At 38.7% G+C, this 15,926-nt stretch overlaps 1 protein-coding gene across 1 annotated transcript in view; it reads left to right on the top strand.

Moving 5' to 3' along the window:
- The window catches only part of NSF (N-ethylmaleimide sensitive factor, vesicle fusing ATPase), a 150,787-nt gene that overhangs the window by 85,386 nt on the left and 49,475 nt on the right, over nt 1-15,926 (top strand). The window contains exons 10-13 of the mRNA XM_059147645.1: nt 5,772-5,937; nt 6,711-6,785; nt 6,921-7,108; nt 15,250-15,345. Of these exons, the coding sequence (XP_059003628.1) occupies nt 5,772-5,937; nt 6,711-6,785; nt 6,921-7,108; nt 15,250-15,345 (525 nt within the window). The remainder of the gene's footprint in view (nt 1-5,771; nt 5,938-6,710; nt 6,786-6,920; nt 7,109-15,249; nt 15,346-15,926) is intronic.

Consider the following 15,926-nt stretch of genomic DNA (forward strand, 5'->3'; position numbering starts at 1 on the left):
TAGTTTCTTGTCACAGAATCTTGCACAATGAAGATTTTTGTTGAATAAGTAACTAGATGAAAATGCCTTTTTTTGTCCTTAGAAATATATTATTCACTCATTCTTTATTTTTAACTTGAGAGAGAGAGCGCGTGTGCACAGGGGTGAGGTAGGGGTGGAGGGAGAGGGAGAGAGAAACTCAAGTGGGCTCCCCACTGAGCTCAGAACCCAGCACAAGGCTCACTCTCCCCCTGAGATTACACCTGAGCTGAAATCAACAGTCAGCGCTCAACCAACTGCCACCCAGGCACCCCTCACTCATTATTGAGCTTGAGAAAATTTATGCAGGATAACATCATCTGAGGGCACGTAGTCTGATATTTTACTTATAATCATCAATTTCTCCATCTTCATTAGAGTCTCAAGTGCTGCTATATCACTCCGCATTAGTCTTTGGATTAGATATAACAAGTGTGAATTATTTTGCTCTATTGGTTTTCTTTTCTTTGCCATTATGGTCAGAGGGGGGAAATCTGAATTCTCTACTGTGTTCAGTTAAAGCTAAGACCAGGGAACACAAAGATGGTGGATGGTGTCTCCAGACTTCTTTTATACCTTCTTGAAAGATGTTTGTAATTTTTTGGACAACACAGTTAGAAAACTGAAGAGTGATGTCATAGCAGTCGTGATTTCACTATTGCATTATGCCTCTGAGCAATTCCGTCATTCTTTCATTTTCCTTATCATCTTAATCTTTTTAGGTTAATTAAGAATCACTGATGAGTAATAATGATGTCATTTCTAGAATGTTAGAAGAGCATAATATATCTTAGATTTATGAAAAGTTTCAGTGGACTCATATGGTGCTTGCAAGATAGAATGAGTTTTATTCTATTTATTCTATTTTTTACAATATATTTTCCATTTTCTTCTGTGGAAGACTTCTAATTTAAAAAGTCATGAAATATTAATATTTACAAATAGTTAGAATTGTTCAACCAAAAAACTGAAAACTGAAAAACTGAAAACAAAACTGAAATTGTGTCTAAGGGACCCTGATGGCATATTGAGGTTTAAACTCTAGGTGCAGGTGTGTCAAAATGTCCGTTCTTTAAAGAAAAATTTTTTAAAAATCTGTTGTGATAGTTTCCACATGGCCACATAGGTGTTTTTGGTACTGGTTTTAAACTTGTGGACAGTTTAAATAAGACACGGTTAATGGTACAACTGAGTTGACAAAGAATTTCTAGGTAGATGTTAATCAAGCCAGCCTTTTCAGTTACAGCTTTTCTCAATTCTTACAACCAGGAATGGCTTGGTATTCTCAGCTAATGACCCCATGGAGGGTAGATGTGTGTTACATAATAGAGGAAAGCATCACCTCTGTGATTCTGGACAGTCCAGGCTGAGAGATGAACACTGGCATATAGGTCAAACTAGTTAAATATAGAACAGCCGTTATCCTAGGCAGTTGCCAGGGGCTCGACAGCATCAGCTCTGTTTCTGTGGGGGAAGACGTTGCAGAGGGTAGGAACAGAGCTAGAGGCCAGTGAATTAAAGAGGATTGCATTGTGGAAATTTAAACTCTTGGGTAAAGGTTTATTGATGAGTCAGCTATATTAATCTGTGAACATTAATCTTAACATCTTCCCTACATGACTTCTAATTTATTGCAAGAACTTGCCTTTATTTAAGTAACGCACCTGTAAAAATCGGTGTGGTTGTACTGACTAGGTTGGGGGAAGGCACCTGATGACAGGTCACAAGATTGGCAAGGTTCTGAAAAGGTCAGAATGGTACTGAATTATGTTTAAGACAGAATGTTCCTGTGGGCCTACGGTGTTCCTATTGTCTTTGGCTTCCCACCCACACAGATGATTTTTAAGGTCAGACTGAGAAGGAAGTAATAATTCCAGTGGCAACATAAGGCACATTGAACGGCAAAATTCATACATTTTAGCAGCTTTTTGTTTCATGCTAAATTGGCAGACAGCCTTGAGTAAAAGCGTCTTATGAAATAATGTAGACTCTCAGGTGCCTGCATCGGGTAAGCATCTGCCTTCCGCTCAGGTCATGATCTTGAGCTTTTGGGATCAAGCCCCACATCCTGCTCCCTGCTGGGCAGGAGTCTGCTTCTGCCCCTTCCCCTGCTCATGAGCTAGCTCTCTGTCTCTCTCTCTCTCTCAAAAAAATAAATAAAATCTTTTTTTTTTTTTAAAAAGCTATACATTTGTTAAAACTCACAAAACTGCTTACCAGAGAAGTCAGCTTTACTTCATAATGAATTTTTAAAACAGAAGAATATCTTACAATACTTAAATTCTGTTGTTCATATTCTCTGCAAGATAATAGTTATGTGTTCATCAGGGTTTCCGAAATGTAACTAGGTTTTTTTTCCCTGAACGCTACTTCCAGATTGTTCTCCTTCCACCAGTTTTTTTTTTTTTTTAAAGTTTTTATTTATTTATTTGACAGAGAGAGATGACAAGCAGGCAGAGAGGCAGGCAGAGAGAGAGGAGGAAGCAGGCTCCCCGCTGAGCAGAGAGCCCGATGCGGGGCTTGATCCCAGGACCCTGAGATCATGACCTGAGCTGAAGGCAGCGGCTTAACCCACTGAGTCACCCAGGCGCCCCTCCTTCCACCAGTTTTAAAAGCTAAACTAAGATCTGAAAAAAATTAATTTCCTCCATATAGTCAGATTTATTGAACAGGTATCTGATTATAAGTAGTAGCTTGGTTTCTTACAAAAATTTTCAACACCAAAAGCTATCATCTTTCCAACTGTAGAAAAGACCGAGAGAATAAGGAACTGGAACTATACCCTTAGCTTTGCCAAACACTTCTGTATGGTAGGGTATTAATACTTGGAAATTTTGTGACTGAAAACCTGAAATTCTACATAATTTAAAAAAAAATATTTTATTTATTAATTTGAGATGGAGAATGAACAGCGGGAAGGAGGGGCAGAGAGAGAGAAAGAAGCAAGCTCCCCTCTGAGCAGGAAGCCAGACATGGGGCTCAATCCCAGGACCCAGAGATCATGATCTGAGCCAAAGGCAGATGCTGAACCAGCTCAGCCACTCAGGCGTTCCGTAGAGTAGTCAAAATTGTTATGACAAAGAATAATGTCACAATACTATGGCAAAAAATAATGATAATGTTATGACAAAGAGTAAGAGCAAGCTTGCCCAACCTATTGCTCTATAATAGAATAGGCTTGTAATGAAATAAAAATATAAAGCCCAATAAAAATGACATCTCATTGATGAAAAGATGATTTAGTCTACAGTATTAGATCAGTTAGTTAATTGTTTGAATAAGAATCACTTGGATTGGGACGCCTGGGTGGCTCAGTTGGTTAAGCCGCTGCCTTCCACTTGGGTCATGGTCCCAGGGTCCTGGGATTGAGTCCCATTTCGGGCTACTTGCTCAGCGTAGAGCCTACTTCTCTCTCTGCCTCTGCCTGCCACTCTGCCTGCTTGTGTTCTCCCTCTCTCTCTCTCTTTGACAAATAAATAAATAAATAAATAAATAAAATCTGAAAAAAAATAAAAAGTTACAATTGGTAAAAACATGATTTTAAAAAGTGCCATCCTCTTCAGTAATCAGGCAAATACCAGTTAAAAACAATGGAAAAAACACCATTGTTCAGTTACCAAGTTCAGAATTACTTTTTAGATTTTTCTAATATTCATTTCTTGTGAGGATATACCAAGAGAGGCACTGTCATATTCCTTGAGGGGGATTATAAAGTGGTAAAATCTTTCTGGGAAAGTATTTGACAACCTATTTCAAGGGCCTTAAGATACTCAACACACCTTTTAAAGTAGCAATTTGCATTCAGGAAATCATCAGGTCTATTGTCAAGGAGTTAAGTGCAAAAATGTTTATTATGGGGCACATGGCTGGCTCAGTGAATAGAGAATGTGACTCTTGATCTCTGGGTCACGAGTTTGAGCCCCATGTTGGTACCTAAAAATAAAATCTTAAAACTATGTTCATTGTAGCAATACATATAATTGTAGAAATTTAGAAATCATTCAGTATCTGAAAGGAAGGAATTAATGTGAAGTTCAGGAGTTCTCTGTGCTGCCAGTTATACAGTGGAATATTATGGAGCCATTAAAAATTACATAGTTGTATTTATAGCCATGTGAAAGGACTGAAGATAATATCTGTACTGAAAAAAGGGATACAAACTACCTACACAGCACCTAATTAATAATATGAGTTACTTGTAGCTGGTTGGATGTTGGATGATTCTGATTTCTTTACACTTTTTAGTATTTTTCTCCATTTTTATCATGATCATGTATTTTGCAAATAGAAACAAAACTAACAATTTTAAACAGTTTTCAAAGAATAGTTAATGTTCAGGAGAATAAAGATGCAGCGAGTTCCCAATTTTTTAATTAAGATAAATTTAAAATATAGAAATAAATCCACATAATGTTAACAGCATTTATCTTTAGGTATTATATAGTATATGTCATAGGTAGGATATGACAAAACTTATTTTTAACTTACTTCCATTTGTTTTACAACTTTTGCTCAGTTAACATCTAATGCTTTTATAATGAAGTAAAAAAGCCCTAACTCTTGGGGGGGAAAAAAAAAGATTCTATCCTTACCAGAGGTTTAATGAATACCAGCCATATCTAATCCTGAATTTCATTATGCTCATCACTTATATTATCCATATAAGTTATATTCATTTTCACCTGTTTTGTTAATCCCTGATATTTTGTTTGTTTGTTTAAAAACAAAAAAAAGAAAAGAGGGCGCCTGGGTGGCTCGTGGATTAAGCCGCTGCCTTCGGCTCAGGTCATGATCTCGGGGTCCTGGGATCAAGGTCCGCATCGGGCTCTCTGCTCAGCAGGGAGCCTGCTTCCCTCTCTCTCTGCCTGCCTCTTTGTCTACTGTGATATCTCTCTGTCAAATAAATAAATAAAATCTTTAAAAAAAAAGAAAAGAAAAGAAAAGAGAATTTATGGAGTATACTTCCTTTTTTGGTTTTTATAAGAGACTTAAGTACTTGAATATAAGTTGTTAGAGGGTCCATGTTAACCTAATGATTATCAGCATTTGAAAGTATTTGCATCTATTAGAAGTTTATAATATATACACTATTTTCTTGGAACGATGCCTCTGTCTTCAGTAAACTCAAACAAATCACTATGCAAAAGAAATAGCACCCCCTTGACTGCTCTTTCTATAAACTATGTCTCTGTTCTCACTTTACTGTTAGGAAGAAGTCCTTTGTTTTCATGTGATATAACCAAATGTGAATCATGGTCACCTCCTTCTGTCATCTGCCCACTTCCCAGTTGACTTCCAGATAGAGTCACTGCTTAGTTATATAATATGACAAACGTTAAGCCTGCTGCAGCCGGGACAGTGTTCTCACCAAAACTCAAGGAAAATGGGGAGGGAGCTGCCAGTCACTGACTTAAGATAGGCCCCTGATAATTATGAGTTCTCCTTTCCAATAGTGAGAAAAGAAATGCGTGTCAATGAACAGGTTGTTATTTGATGGACTTTTCACATTCATTAGTATATAATGTGTATTTTTGTTTAATGACTATTAAATGTGAGGTTCTGGAATGCCTTTTCAGTTTGTAGAATTCTGAGAAGGCACTTCCAGTACCTCCAGCAGGGTAGAAGCCATGAGTATAACTGCTGTATTTATTAGTCAAAATGGAGCAAAAGCCGTCTGTGATGGCTTTCTTTGACTAGTTTGTTTAGTGATATATTCAAATTATGACCTTCACTCTAATTCCTTCCCTCACTAGCTTGGTGCAAACAGTGGTTTGCACATCATCATCTTTGATGAAATTGATGCCATCTGCAAGCAGAGAGGAAGCATGGCCGGCAGCACAGGAGTTCACGACACTGTCGTCAACCAGTTGCTGTCCAAAATTGATGGGGTAGAGCAGCTGAACAACATCTTAGTCATTGGTATGTTTGCTTTAAAAAAAAAAAATGATTTCAAAAACATTAGACACACAGGTTCTGAATTAAGGTCTGTGTAGGTGATGGTTAATACTGTGTTGCCCGTGTTTCCAAATTAGAATCAGGTATACTGAAGTATCTTAAGTGCCTATTTTAATGTATGGCCTTAATAGGACAAATAAAAGATGGGGGTCAGTGACTCATAGGTAGATGCTCATAGCTCACAGATGAAAAAGGCAGCACAGAATAATGCAGTGGTTTTCACACTGCGCCCTATAGGCCTCCAGGGGCCCTCAGAGGTACCTCACAGTCTGTGAGTGAGCTTCAGATCATGTCTCCCAATTATAACTTCTTTTAACTGTTCCCTGTACAGAGGTTCTCCCAAGATGACTTTAAAAAAAACAAGACAAAACTTCTGATATTTATGGAGATTGAAAACCTTTGGCCTACCGAAAAGGAGAGGGCAAATCATGTTCACGTTGTCCCTCCTCACTTTGACAGGTTACTTAGCCTTTGTAAACCTCTGAACTCCCTGAACCTTGAAGTTTTCATTACATTTACATTCCATTGGCAGGATAGTGAAATACTAAAGCGGAGTCTTCAGGTATTTCCATTAGAACAGATCAAGAACAAATATTTTTATTTGAGAATAATTGGTTTTCCACTTGACCTTTATAAAATATCTTAGCTTGTTTGAGAAATTATTCTTACATATACTGAAGGGACATTTTATCTTACTTTTGAACTTTTGTTGTTTTTTTTTTGAAATCTGTGCTCAGGAATGACCAACAGACCAGACCTGATAGATGAGGCTCTCCTTCGACCTGGAAGACTGGAAGTTAAAATGGAGATAGGTAGGCAGAGTGCTGTGGCCTAACGTTGGTTAGAAAAGTTGTGTATCGCGAGGAGCACAATGTTTACCTGCTTAAGTACCTATAAGAAAAACATTAGGATTATAATAACTTCTATTTTATTTTCAATTTTACCAGGCTTACCAGATGAGAAAGGTCGACTACAGATCCTTCACATCCACACTGCAAGGATGAGAGGGCATCAGCTACTCTCTGCCGACGTAGACATTAAAGAACTGGCTGTGGAGACCAAGAATTTCAGCGGTGCTGAACTGGAGGGGCTGGTGCGGGCCGCACAGTCCACCGCTATGAACCGACACATCAAGGTCAGGAACGTCCGCTAGCACGTTCGGGATCTGCAGCTCTCTCAGTGCTGTGTCAGTGTCAGTGTTCTTTCTCTTGCCTTTCAAACCTGCCAAGGGCTGTGGTAGTGCTGGCTTTGGCAGAGAAGAGACATGGTAAAAGGAATAGGAATTGTCCGCTGCCCAAGTTCGGAGTGGCAGGAAGTAGAGGTTGGCGGCCTCTGCCCCAGGGTAACACGAACACTTCTGCCTTGGGTTGCCGCCGTCTGATACAAATATGTGACGATGAAGAGTTGGAAGAGTTTGATTTTTAATCTTTGTGCTGTGTTGAGTTGTAACATGTCATACAAAGTTGGGTTTTTCTGCAATGCTTGAGTTGTGGGGGCTGCTTCTGTTCAGCCCATACACTGAAATACCTGTTTTCTGAGTATTAAACTGGAGACACAAAGATGATGAACCATGACCTCTCCCCTTGAGGAATTGCGAGTCAGGTGGATAGACATGTTTCTAAATGAGTACAGTAATGTTATTGATGCCATGGTAGGCCAGGATACTTCTATGTTGAAAAAGTGCTTTTGAGTCTTTACTAAAACTTCTCTTCAGGGATAGATGGATGACTCCCAAATGTATGTCTTCATCTCTTGAAAGCTGCTTTCTCCCACTTTCAGATTTACACAAAGGACCTCTACATCGATGTTCTATCAGGTTTCAAATTTAATACTCCAAAACCAAATTCACTCTTTTTTTTTTTTTTTTTTTTACTGCTTTCCTTCCTGTTCCTTTTTTCCTGTTTATCCCAATTTCCCAGGCATAAAACTTCAGGAATATCTTTAATTCCTGCCACTCTCCTGTGTCCTACATCAAGTCGCTTGTCAAATTTTGTCGCTTCTATCTTGGCAGTATCCTCCAGTTTGTACCCACCTTCTGTTTGATTAGCTTTCCTGTTTCATACTGTTCTACCCTACAGAACCTTTCAGTATATGTGCTGCCGAAGCGAGCACCCTACAGAACCTTTTAGAACAAAGTACAGACTTCTTAGCCTGATCCTTAAGGTTCCCAGTTATTCTCCATACTTTAGCCAAACTGAAATCCTCATTGGTCTTCAGACATTAATTTATTTTTTCACCTCTCTGCTTTAGTGGGAGTCTTTACCCTTTTTGTTTACTTCTCTTTAATACCTAGTTCAGATGCCACCACTTTGATCAAACCTTTTCTGATTGTGTCCTTTAAGACGGATGTCTTGTCTTCCTTCTTGAAATAGTAATGTATCACTTAAGGTACCTGCGGTTCACTTTGGTTCACAGTAGCTTTATCCAGCACCTTCCCTATGCCAGACTCTGGGCTGGCAGTGAATGCTACTACACCTGGAAGAGGTAAACCGCCTACCCTGTGCAGCCTGTGGTTTCCTCAGTAACAGCAAGGACAGGAGATGTAAGGAAGTGAAAGGGTATTAGATGTGGTCAGCTCGTGGTGTGAGAGTGTGCTCTGCAGAGACATTTCTGGGTGAACGCATCTCTCGGAGGGGTAGGACATTTAGGTAGAAAGCAAAGGAACAGAGGCACAAAATAGCATGGTGCTTTAGGGTAATTCAGTATCCCTTCAGCATAAAAGGTAGGGGAGGGGAGGTAGAAGGAGACATTGTGGGGAATAAGTCTAGGAGACTAAAGCAGGGAATGGAGCACAAAGAGCCTTTTGTATTGTGCTAAGAAGTATGGACTTTTTTCCTGCGAGTAGTGCTAAGCCATTGAAGAGTTTTAAGAAAAGCAGCGACATAGTGTTAAAACATAAGCTCACTCTGGCAGCTGTGTCGAGTGGAGTATTGATGGGAGTGGAGTTGGGTTGGGAACACCCTGTCACTGGTTCTAACCCGAGGACTGTGACCCATGAGCCATATCCAGCTTACCACCAACTTTTATAAATAAAGTTTTTGGGGAACACACCCATTTATGTGTACGTTGTCAGTGGCTGCTTTCATGCTACAGTGGTAGAGTTTGAGTATTTGCAACAAGGATTGCATGGCCCCCCAAGCCTAAAATATTTACTGTCTCATTCTTTACAGAAAAAGTTCGCCAATCCCTGTTCTAGACTTTAAGTCCATATCTTATTCGTGTCTGAGTATCCCACAGTGCCCCAAATAGGTCTAAATACCGAGAACATAGCAGGTGTTTGGTAAGTGTTTCTAAAATTAGTAAACTGATGTATGTATTCTGAACCAAGCTCTACCCATGAGTCACAATTTCCCTACATAATAGAAGTGACTTTGTTCTAGCTCAGGACTGCCAGAGGTCAGGATAGTGTGGAAATCCAGTGTTGGGTCCTTTATAGAATGGGGCCATCCATCATCTATTCATTCTTCCATCCTTTCTTCTTGCCATAAGAAATATCTTAAAAGTGATGGGGACTCAAGAAGAATTGTGTAAATGATGTGAGGAGTGTTCCCCACCATACTGATCTTTCATCTTAGGCCACATCAGTGCATCTTGGTGTGATCCACAGTGACTGGTGTATTATCAAAGCTTTCATAACCAATGGCCACTGGATTTTTCTCTTAGTCACTTGTCATTTTTGCCACAATATTCCTATCTCAAAATGTCATTCTAAACCATTCTCTCACTAAGAAACATGCCTTTCTTCAAGTATATATTGGATTTATCTACACACAAAGCACTGAGTAGTGGTGGAAAGATCACAGGTTTTATAGTCAGAAGGTGTGGCTACGGATTATACTTCTTTCACTTTTTCATTTCTTTCTAACCTTTTTAAAGATTTTTAAAATTTATTTCTTAGAGAGCACGCACCGGGGGATCGGGGGGAGAAGCAGGCCCCTTGCAAGCAGGTTCGATCCCAGAACCCTGGGTTCATGACCTGAGCTGAAGGTAGATGCTTAGCCAACTGAGCCACCCAGCACCCCTGACTTTTTTATTTTTGTCAAGGGGAAATAACTACTTACCTCATCAGGTTTTTATGAAAATCAAATACTATATATGAAAGTGCCTTACAAACCATATGAAAGTTAATTATTTCCATTTTTGTTATTATTGACTAATTTGAGAACCATATATATCCTTTCCAATGCCTGAGTTTCTGAATTTGTTGACTGTTCAGTTACAATTTTTTCCATTGTAAATATTAGTAACGACCGTACAGAATATATATCCTTAAGATTTGCAAGTAAAGGGGTGCCTGGGTGGCTCAGTGGGTTAAAGCCTCTGCCTTCAGCTCAGGTCATGGTCCCGGGATCCTGAGATCAAGCCCCACATCCGGCTCTCTGCTCAGCAGAGAGCCTGCTTCCCCCCCTCTCTCTGCCTGCCTCTCTGCCAGCTTGTGATCTCTGTCAAATAAATAAATAAAATCTTTAAAAAAAAAAAAAAAAAGATTTGCAAGTAAAAAGTAGTGCAAATAGTTGATATGCTTGCCTTCACTTTTCTCATGTGGTTACTTTTAAACTTAAGGTAATGTATATTGACTTGTGATCAATATCTTATACCAAAGAGCTTTTGATTTTTTTTCAGTATCAATAGAATATCTAATACAAGGGCACTTCAGGCTGTTCAGGCACTTCAGGAAAGAGAAGGATTTAAAGGACACTAACCCTAGCTCCCAAGAAGAAATAATGTGAACATTTATCTTCTTTTCTATGTTTTTAAAAATCTCTGTTGTCAAACATCTTGAAACACTCTTTTCCCAACAAGACTCCTCAGCTGATCAAAAGACGTACAGTTGTAATGCTTCCATTGTTGGAGATGTTCATAGCTTCACTAGTAGTGATTGATGAGTAAGTATTTAATTTGAAGCTTATGCCCTGAAATTGTTATACAATTTTAAAACATCCACAGCATTTACTTGTTTGTTCTACTTTCCTGTCTTTGTATTATAAAAAGCCATGATCGGTTTTATTTTGCATCCTTTTCAAAAGATTTAGGCTTGAATAAAGTCAGGTACACTCAAGTCTTCCCTGTTAAACTGTTTGGGGTTTTTTTTTCCCCAAGTTTTCTGAAACATGGAGAAAATCCAGTCATAAACACCTGATGTTCATGTCATTTGTACTTGAACCCATGTTTGTGGGCAACTGAAATTCATGTGACATTTGGTTGGTTTTTCTTGAAAGGAATTTCTGCTTCAGGTAGAAAAGATTCATAACCCAAATTTCTTGTGCTCTAATGGGTTGTAAGGAGGTAAATTGAGGACACGTACTCACACACAGCACACAACACTCTACTTGAATCAAAGCCCTGATTTATACTTGCAGAATTTCAATAAAATTATTTCTTGTTTTCTGTAGAATTTTGATTGATTAAGGTCATTCTACCCTTAATTTAAGAGGAATGATAAGAACTTTGAAAGGTCAGATTTAAAAGGTTATGAAATTTAAGGGTGACCACTTGATATTTGCTAGTGTTGAAATACAAGTTTATTAGTTTTTGCAGGTATAAGCTGAAAGATGTTGCCTCTTCTATATTGATTAGCCGTTATAAATAAAATGCAGGAAAAAATCACAGTAATTCAGACAAAAGAGAAAAGGTTTTCTGAATGAGTAAAAATTCAGAATTGTAGAATATTTTAAAATTAGATTTTACTAATTTTGATAAAATAGTAAAAGTTAGCTAAGAGAAGTCCCTAGAAAACTTAATGAATGGGCAGGAATAATTTATAATTATAATATTGGTTATTTACAGTTGGGTAACTTCTAAAATTCCTGGCATGCTTAAAAACTTGCTCTAAAATAACTCTCCCCTAGCCATCTTAATTCACTTTTAATTCATCAGATGAGTCCTTTCTTAATAATAAAAAGACAAGTTTCACACAGCTTCAGTCCTGAAATCTATCATATTTTTGGGCAAATGTCAAAAGTTTAAGATTTTCCCCTCATATGGCTATATGTTTCATCATTTGAGTTCACTTTCACCAGCAGAGGAAATCAAAACACGAAACGTTATAGTAGAAACTCAGGGCTCTATACGGAAGGGGACATTGGGAATGAGGCTGGAGACTGGAGGCTTCATTGGGGTTTTAACAAGATTCTATCAGAGCTCCTTTTTCACTTTGACCTGAGAGTTGACACCTTGTAGAATCCTTTTTAAGATGTGTCGGAAAGTTTTAATCAGAGTTAAAACCTTTATATAAGATTACCTCGGAAGGAAGTCTTAATATCTACCCTTAGTTAAATTATCCTACCCTTAATTTAAGAAAACTTTGAGGCTTGTATAAGGATAAAATAGATAATGAGTATGATGAATGTATATGATAATGTATATGAACATACTTTATAAACTGTAAAGCACTGGAGTACTTGGGTGGCTCAGTCAGTTAAGCATCTGCCTTTAGCCCAGGTCATGATCCCAGGGTCCTGGGATTGAGCCCCACATTGGGCTCCCTGCTCAGCGGGCAGCCTGCTTCTCCCTCTCCCTCTGTCTCTCCACCAACCCCCACCTAGCTTGTGCTTGCTCTCTCTTGTGCTCAAATAAGATAAATAAAGTATTTTAAATAAAAATAAACTACAAAGCACTGTAGAGATTTATATATTATGAACTGAGCACTGTAATTTTTTTCATAGAGGTGCATGTTTCCTGTAACACTGTTTCCTTTCTTTAACTTAGAAATGTCAAATAAATGTGGTTAATATATTTTTTTAAAGATTTTATTTATTTATTTGACAGAGATCATAAGTAGGCAGAAAGGCAGGTAGAGAGAGAGCGAGGATGCAGGCTCCATGCCGAGCAGAGAGCCCGATGTGGGGCTCGATCCCAGGACCCTGGGATCATGACCTGAGCCAAAGGCAGAGGCTTTAACCCACTGAGCCACCCAGGCGCCCCTGTTAATATTTTTTTTTTAAGATTTTTTATTTATCTATTTGACAGACAGAGATCACAAGTAGGCAGAGAAAGAGGAGGAAGCAGGCTCCCCGCCAAGCAAAGAGCCCGATGCGGGGCTCAATCCCAGGACCCCGGGACCATGACCCGAGCCAAAGGCAGAGGCTTTAACCCACTGAGCCACCCAGGCACCCCGTGGTTAATATCTTTTTAAGGTTTTATTTATTTGTGAGAGCACGAGTAGGGGAAGGAGCAGAAAGGGAGGCAGAGAGAGAAAGAATCTCTCAAGGAGAACCCACACCAAGCGTGGAGCCTGACATGGGGCTCGATCCCGGAATCCCAAGTTCATGACCCAAGCCGAAACCGACAGTTAGATGCTCAACAGACTGAGCCACCCAAGTGCCCCAAATATGGTTAATACTTGTCAAATGCCTAACAAGTGTCAATGAAAACCCTATTAATAATTTAAATGCTAATTGTTTTCTGTATTTAAGTAGGATCTTTTATTATATCTATTCAAATATTATTTGTTATTTTTTTAAAAATATAGAAGTCATGTATGAGTACATTTTCTTTGTAGAAGATTCAAGGATGCCAAATGAGGGAAAAGTGAGAAAGGCTTTCTCCAATACCCTTTCTCTTCCTGTCTGCAGAGGTAGCCAGCGTTTGAGTTATATCTGTATAGTCTGTTTTCCTTACATTTGCATTAATATATTTATATGCTTTAAAAAATTAATGGGGGGCATCTGGGTGGCTCAGTGGGTTAAAGCCTCTGCCTTCAACTCGGGTCATGATCCCAGGGTCCTGGGATTGAGCCCCACATCGGGCTCTCTGCTCAGTGGGGAGCCTGCTTCCCCCTCTGTCTCTGCCTGCCTCTCTGCCTACTTGTGCTCTCTCTCTCTCTCTCTGTGTCAAATGAATAAATAAAATTTTTTTTTTAATGGAATTATACTACAGTTGTGTTTTTCACTTGACAATGTATCTTGATTAGCTTTCCATATCAGCATATTTAAGTCTTCATTAGACAGATGTGGGTTTTTTTTCCACTCATCCTGACCAGCACTCATTGAATCTTTTAAACTGCAAAGACACAACGTTTTTTAGCTGCAGAAAACGTTTTTCCTTCTGTCTTACTGGTTTTTTCTCTATCAGCCTCTCTCTTCTCTCCTTCTGAGACTCCTCTCGGGTCAGTGTTAAATTTCTAGATAGATCTTCCATGCTTCTTAACCTCTCTCTTTCACTCTGTCATTTCATGGGATTTGGGGCAGGGAGGGAGATAAATAAATACGTTCTGTTTGCCATCTTGATCCAGTTTCCTGACATAGTTCCTTTTATCCCATGAGGCTGATTTTTTACAAAATGTCTGTCATTTCATTTGTCTCAACAATCTGTTCCTAAAGGAACATGAGTCATATTTTATAGAAATTCATGAAAGGTTGGTATTGCTTAATATACTTTTGTTTTACAGTCAGATTTTTTGGGGAAGATACCTTCTTTAAAAAACGCAGTGCCGTTTAAAAATTAGACTCACTTGCCTTGTGCTATTGGGAGTGAGCCCAGTCGCATTAAAAAGCGTGTTGGTATCTCAGTCACTCATCAGGTTCAGGCAGCTCCAAGTGCTGATAAAGGCCTTGATGCTTCTCCAGATGTCTGTTCTAAGTGTTAGCTCCAGGTGCAGTAAGCAGAATATTTGGAGCTGGCATATGGTTTCTCAACCACAAGGTATGACTACAAATCAAGTTGTAGGACCTTGGTCTTCTAGAATAATGGTTCACAAACCTACTTAAGCATCAGAATCACCTGTGGCACTTTATGAAAATATAAATGTATGGACCCTCTGTTGGACCTGTTAGATCAAAATCCTGAAGGGAGTGGGTCTGGGCTTCTGTATATCTTTAAAGGCTCTGGAGATGATGCTGGTATGCAGCCAAGGATGAGAACCACTGTTCTTAGAGACCCTCAGTATATATTTTCTCCTCCTTTGCCTTATTTGTGGGGGGGAAGAGGGAAGCTATCCAGCATTCTTTGGTCAAATGTGTCATAATTTACTTAACTGGTGCCCTCCTGCTAGACATTTAATTTGCTTCTAATCTTCTGTTATTATAAATCACTCTAATAGATATCCTGATATATATAACTTTGCATACATTTGTGGATATATTCATGGGATAAATTCCTAGAAGCGGATTTGTTCAGACAAAGGTTATGTACGTTTGTGAATTTGAGAGAGATTTTTTTTTTTTTTTTTTTTGCCTGTGAAGAGACACCTTTTAAGTCTTCAGGCATTACACTCTTAGACCGAAAATATTCTTACGTCTTGGAAGTCCTTACATTTTTGTTTCCATTTCTAATTAGGCTAGTACTAAGGTGGAAGTGGACATGGAGAAAGCAGAGAGCCTGCAGGTGACAAGAGGAGACTTCCTTGCTTCTTTGGAGAATGATATCAAACCAGTGAGTATGGACACTGAGTGATGGACAAGCCAAAAAATAATCATTATTCAAGAGAAAAGGAAACGCCATTTTGCACAATATTCTGTAAGGTTATATCATACATACTTTTTAACAACCAGAAATCTCAATATTGGAAGTGTCCTACATGAGAACCGTTTGCACATCAATGCTGGTGACTGGGTAATTAATCGGTTCTTAATTGAAATTATTTCTCATGATTGGGACAGCGCCGTCTCGTAGCACTGGGTCTTGTCAAACTTAACTTTTGCCATTCAATTGGATGTCAAATGAGATCTCATTTTGGTCTTGATTTGTACCTCACTGATTACTTATGAATTTAAGCATCTTTCCGTGTGTTTATTGGCCATACGAATGTCTTCTGTGAAATGCTGTTTGTGTCTTTTGCCTATGTTTCTGCCGTATTGCTTATTCTTTACTTTTATTTGGTCTGCATAAGTTCCTTATGTAGTCTTAACAATAATTATTTGTTGCGAGTATCTCCTTTAAAGACAAAAATCAATTTGTTTTAGCCCTGTCTACTTTATGATTGTTGTCTTTTAAATATAAAATAATTACTTTCA

The sequence above is a fragment of the Mustela lutreola genome, chromosome 15 (genome assembly GCF_030435805.1).
Source record: "Mustela lutreola isolate mMusLut2 chromosome 15, mMusLut2.pri, whole genome shotgun sequence".
In the NCBI taxonomy this organism is placed as follows: Eukaryota; Metazoa; Chordata; class Mammalia; order Carnivora; family Mustelidae; genus Mustela; species Mustela lutreola.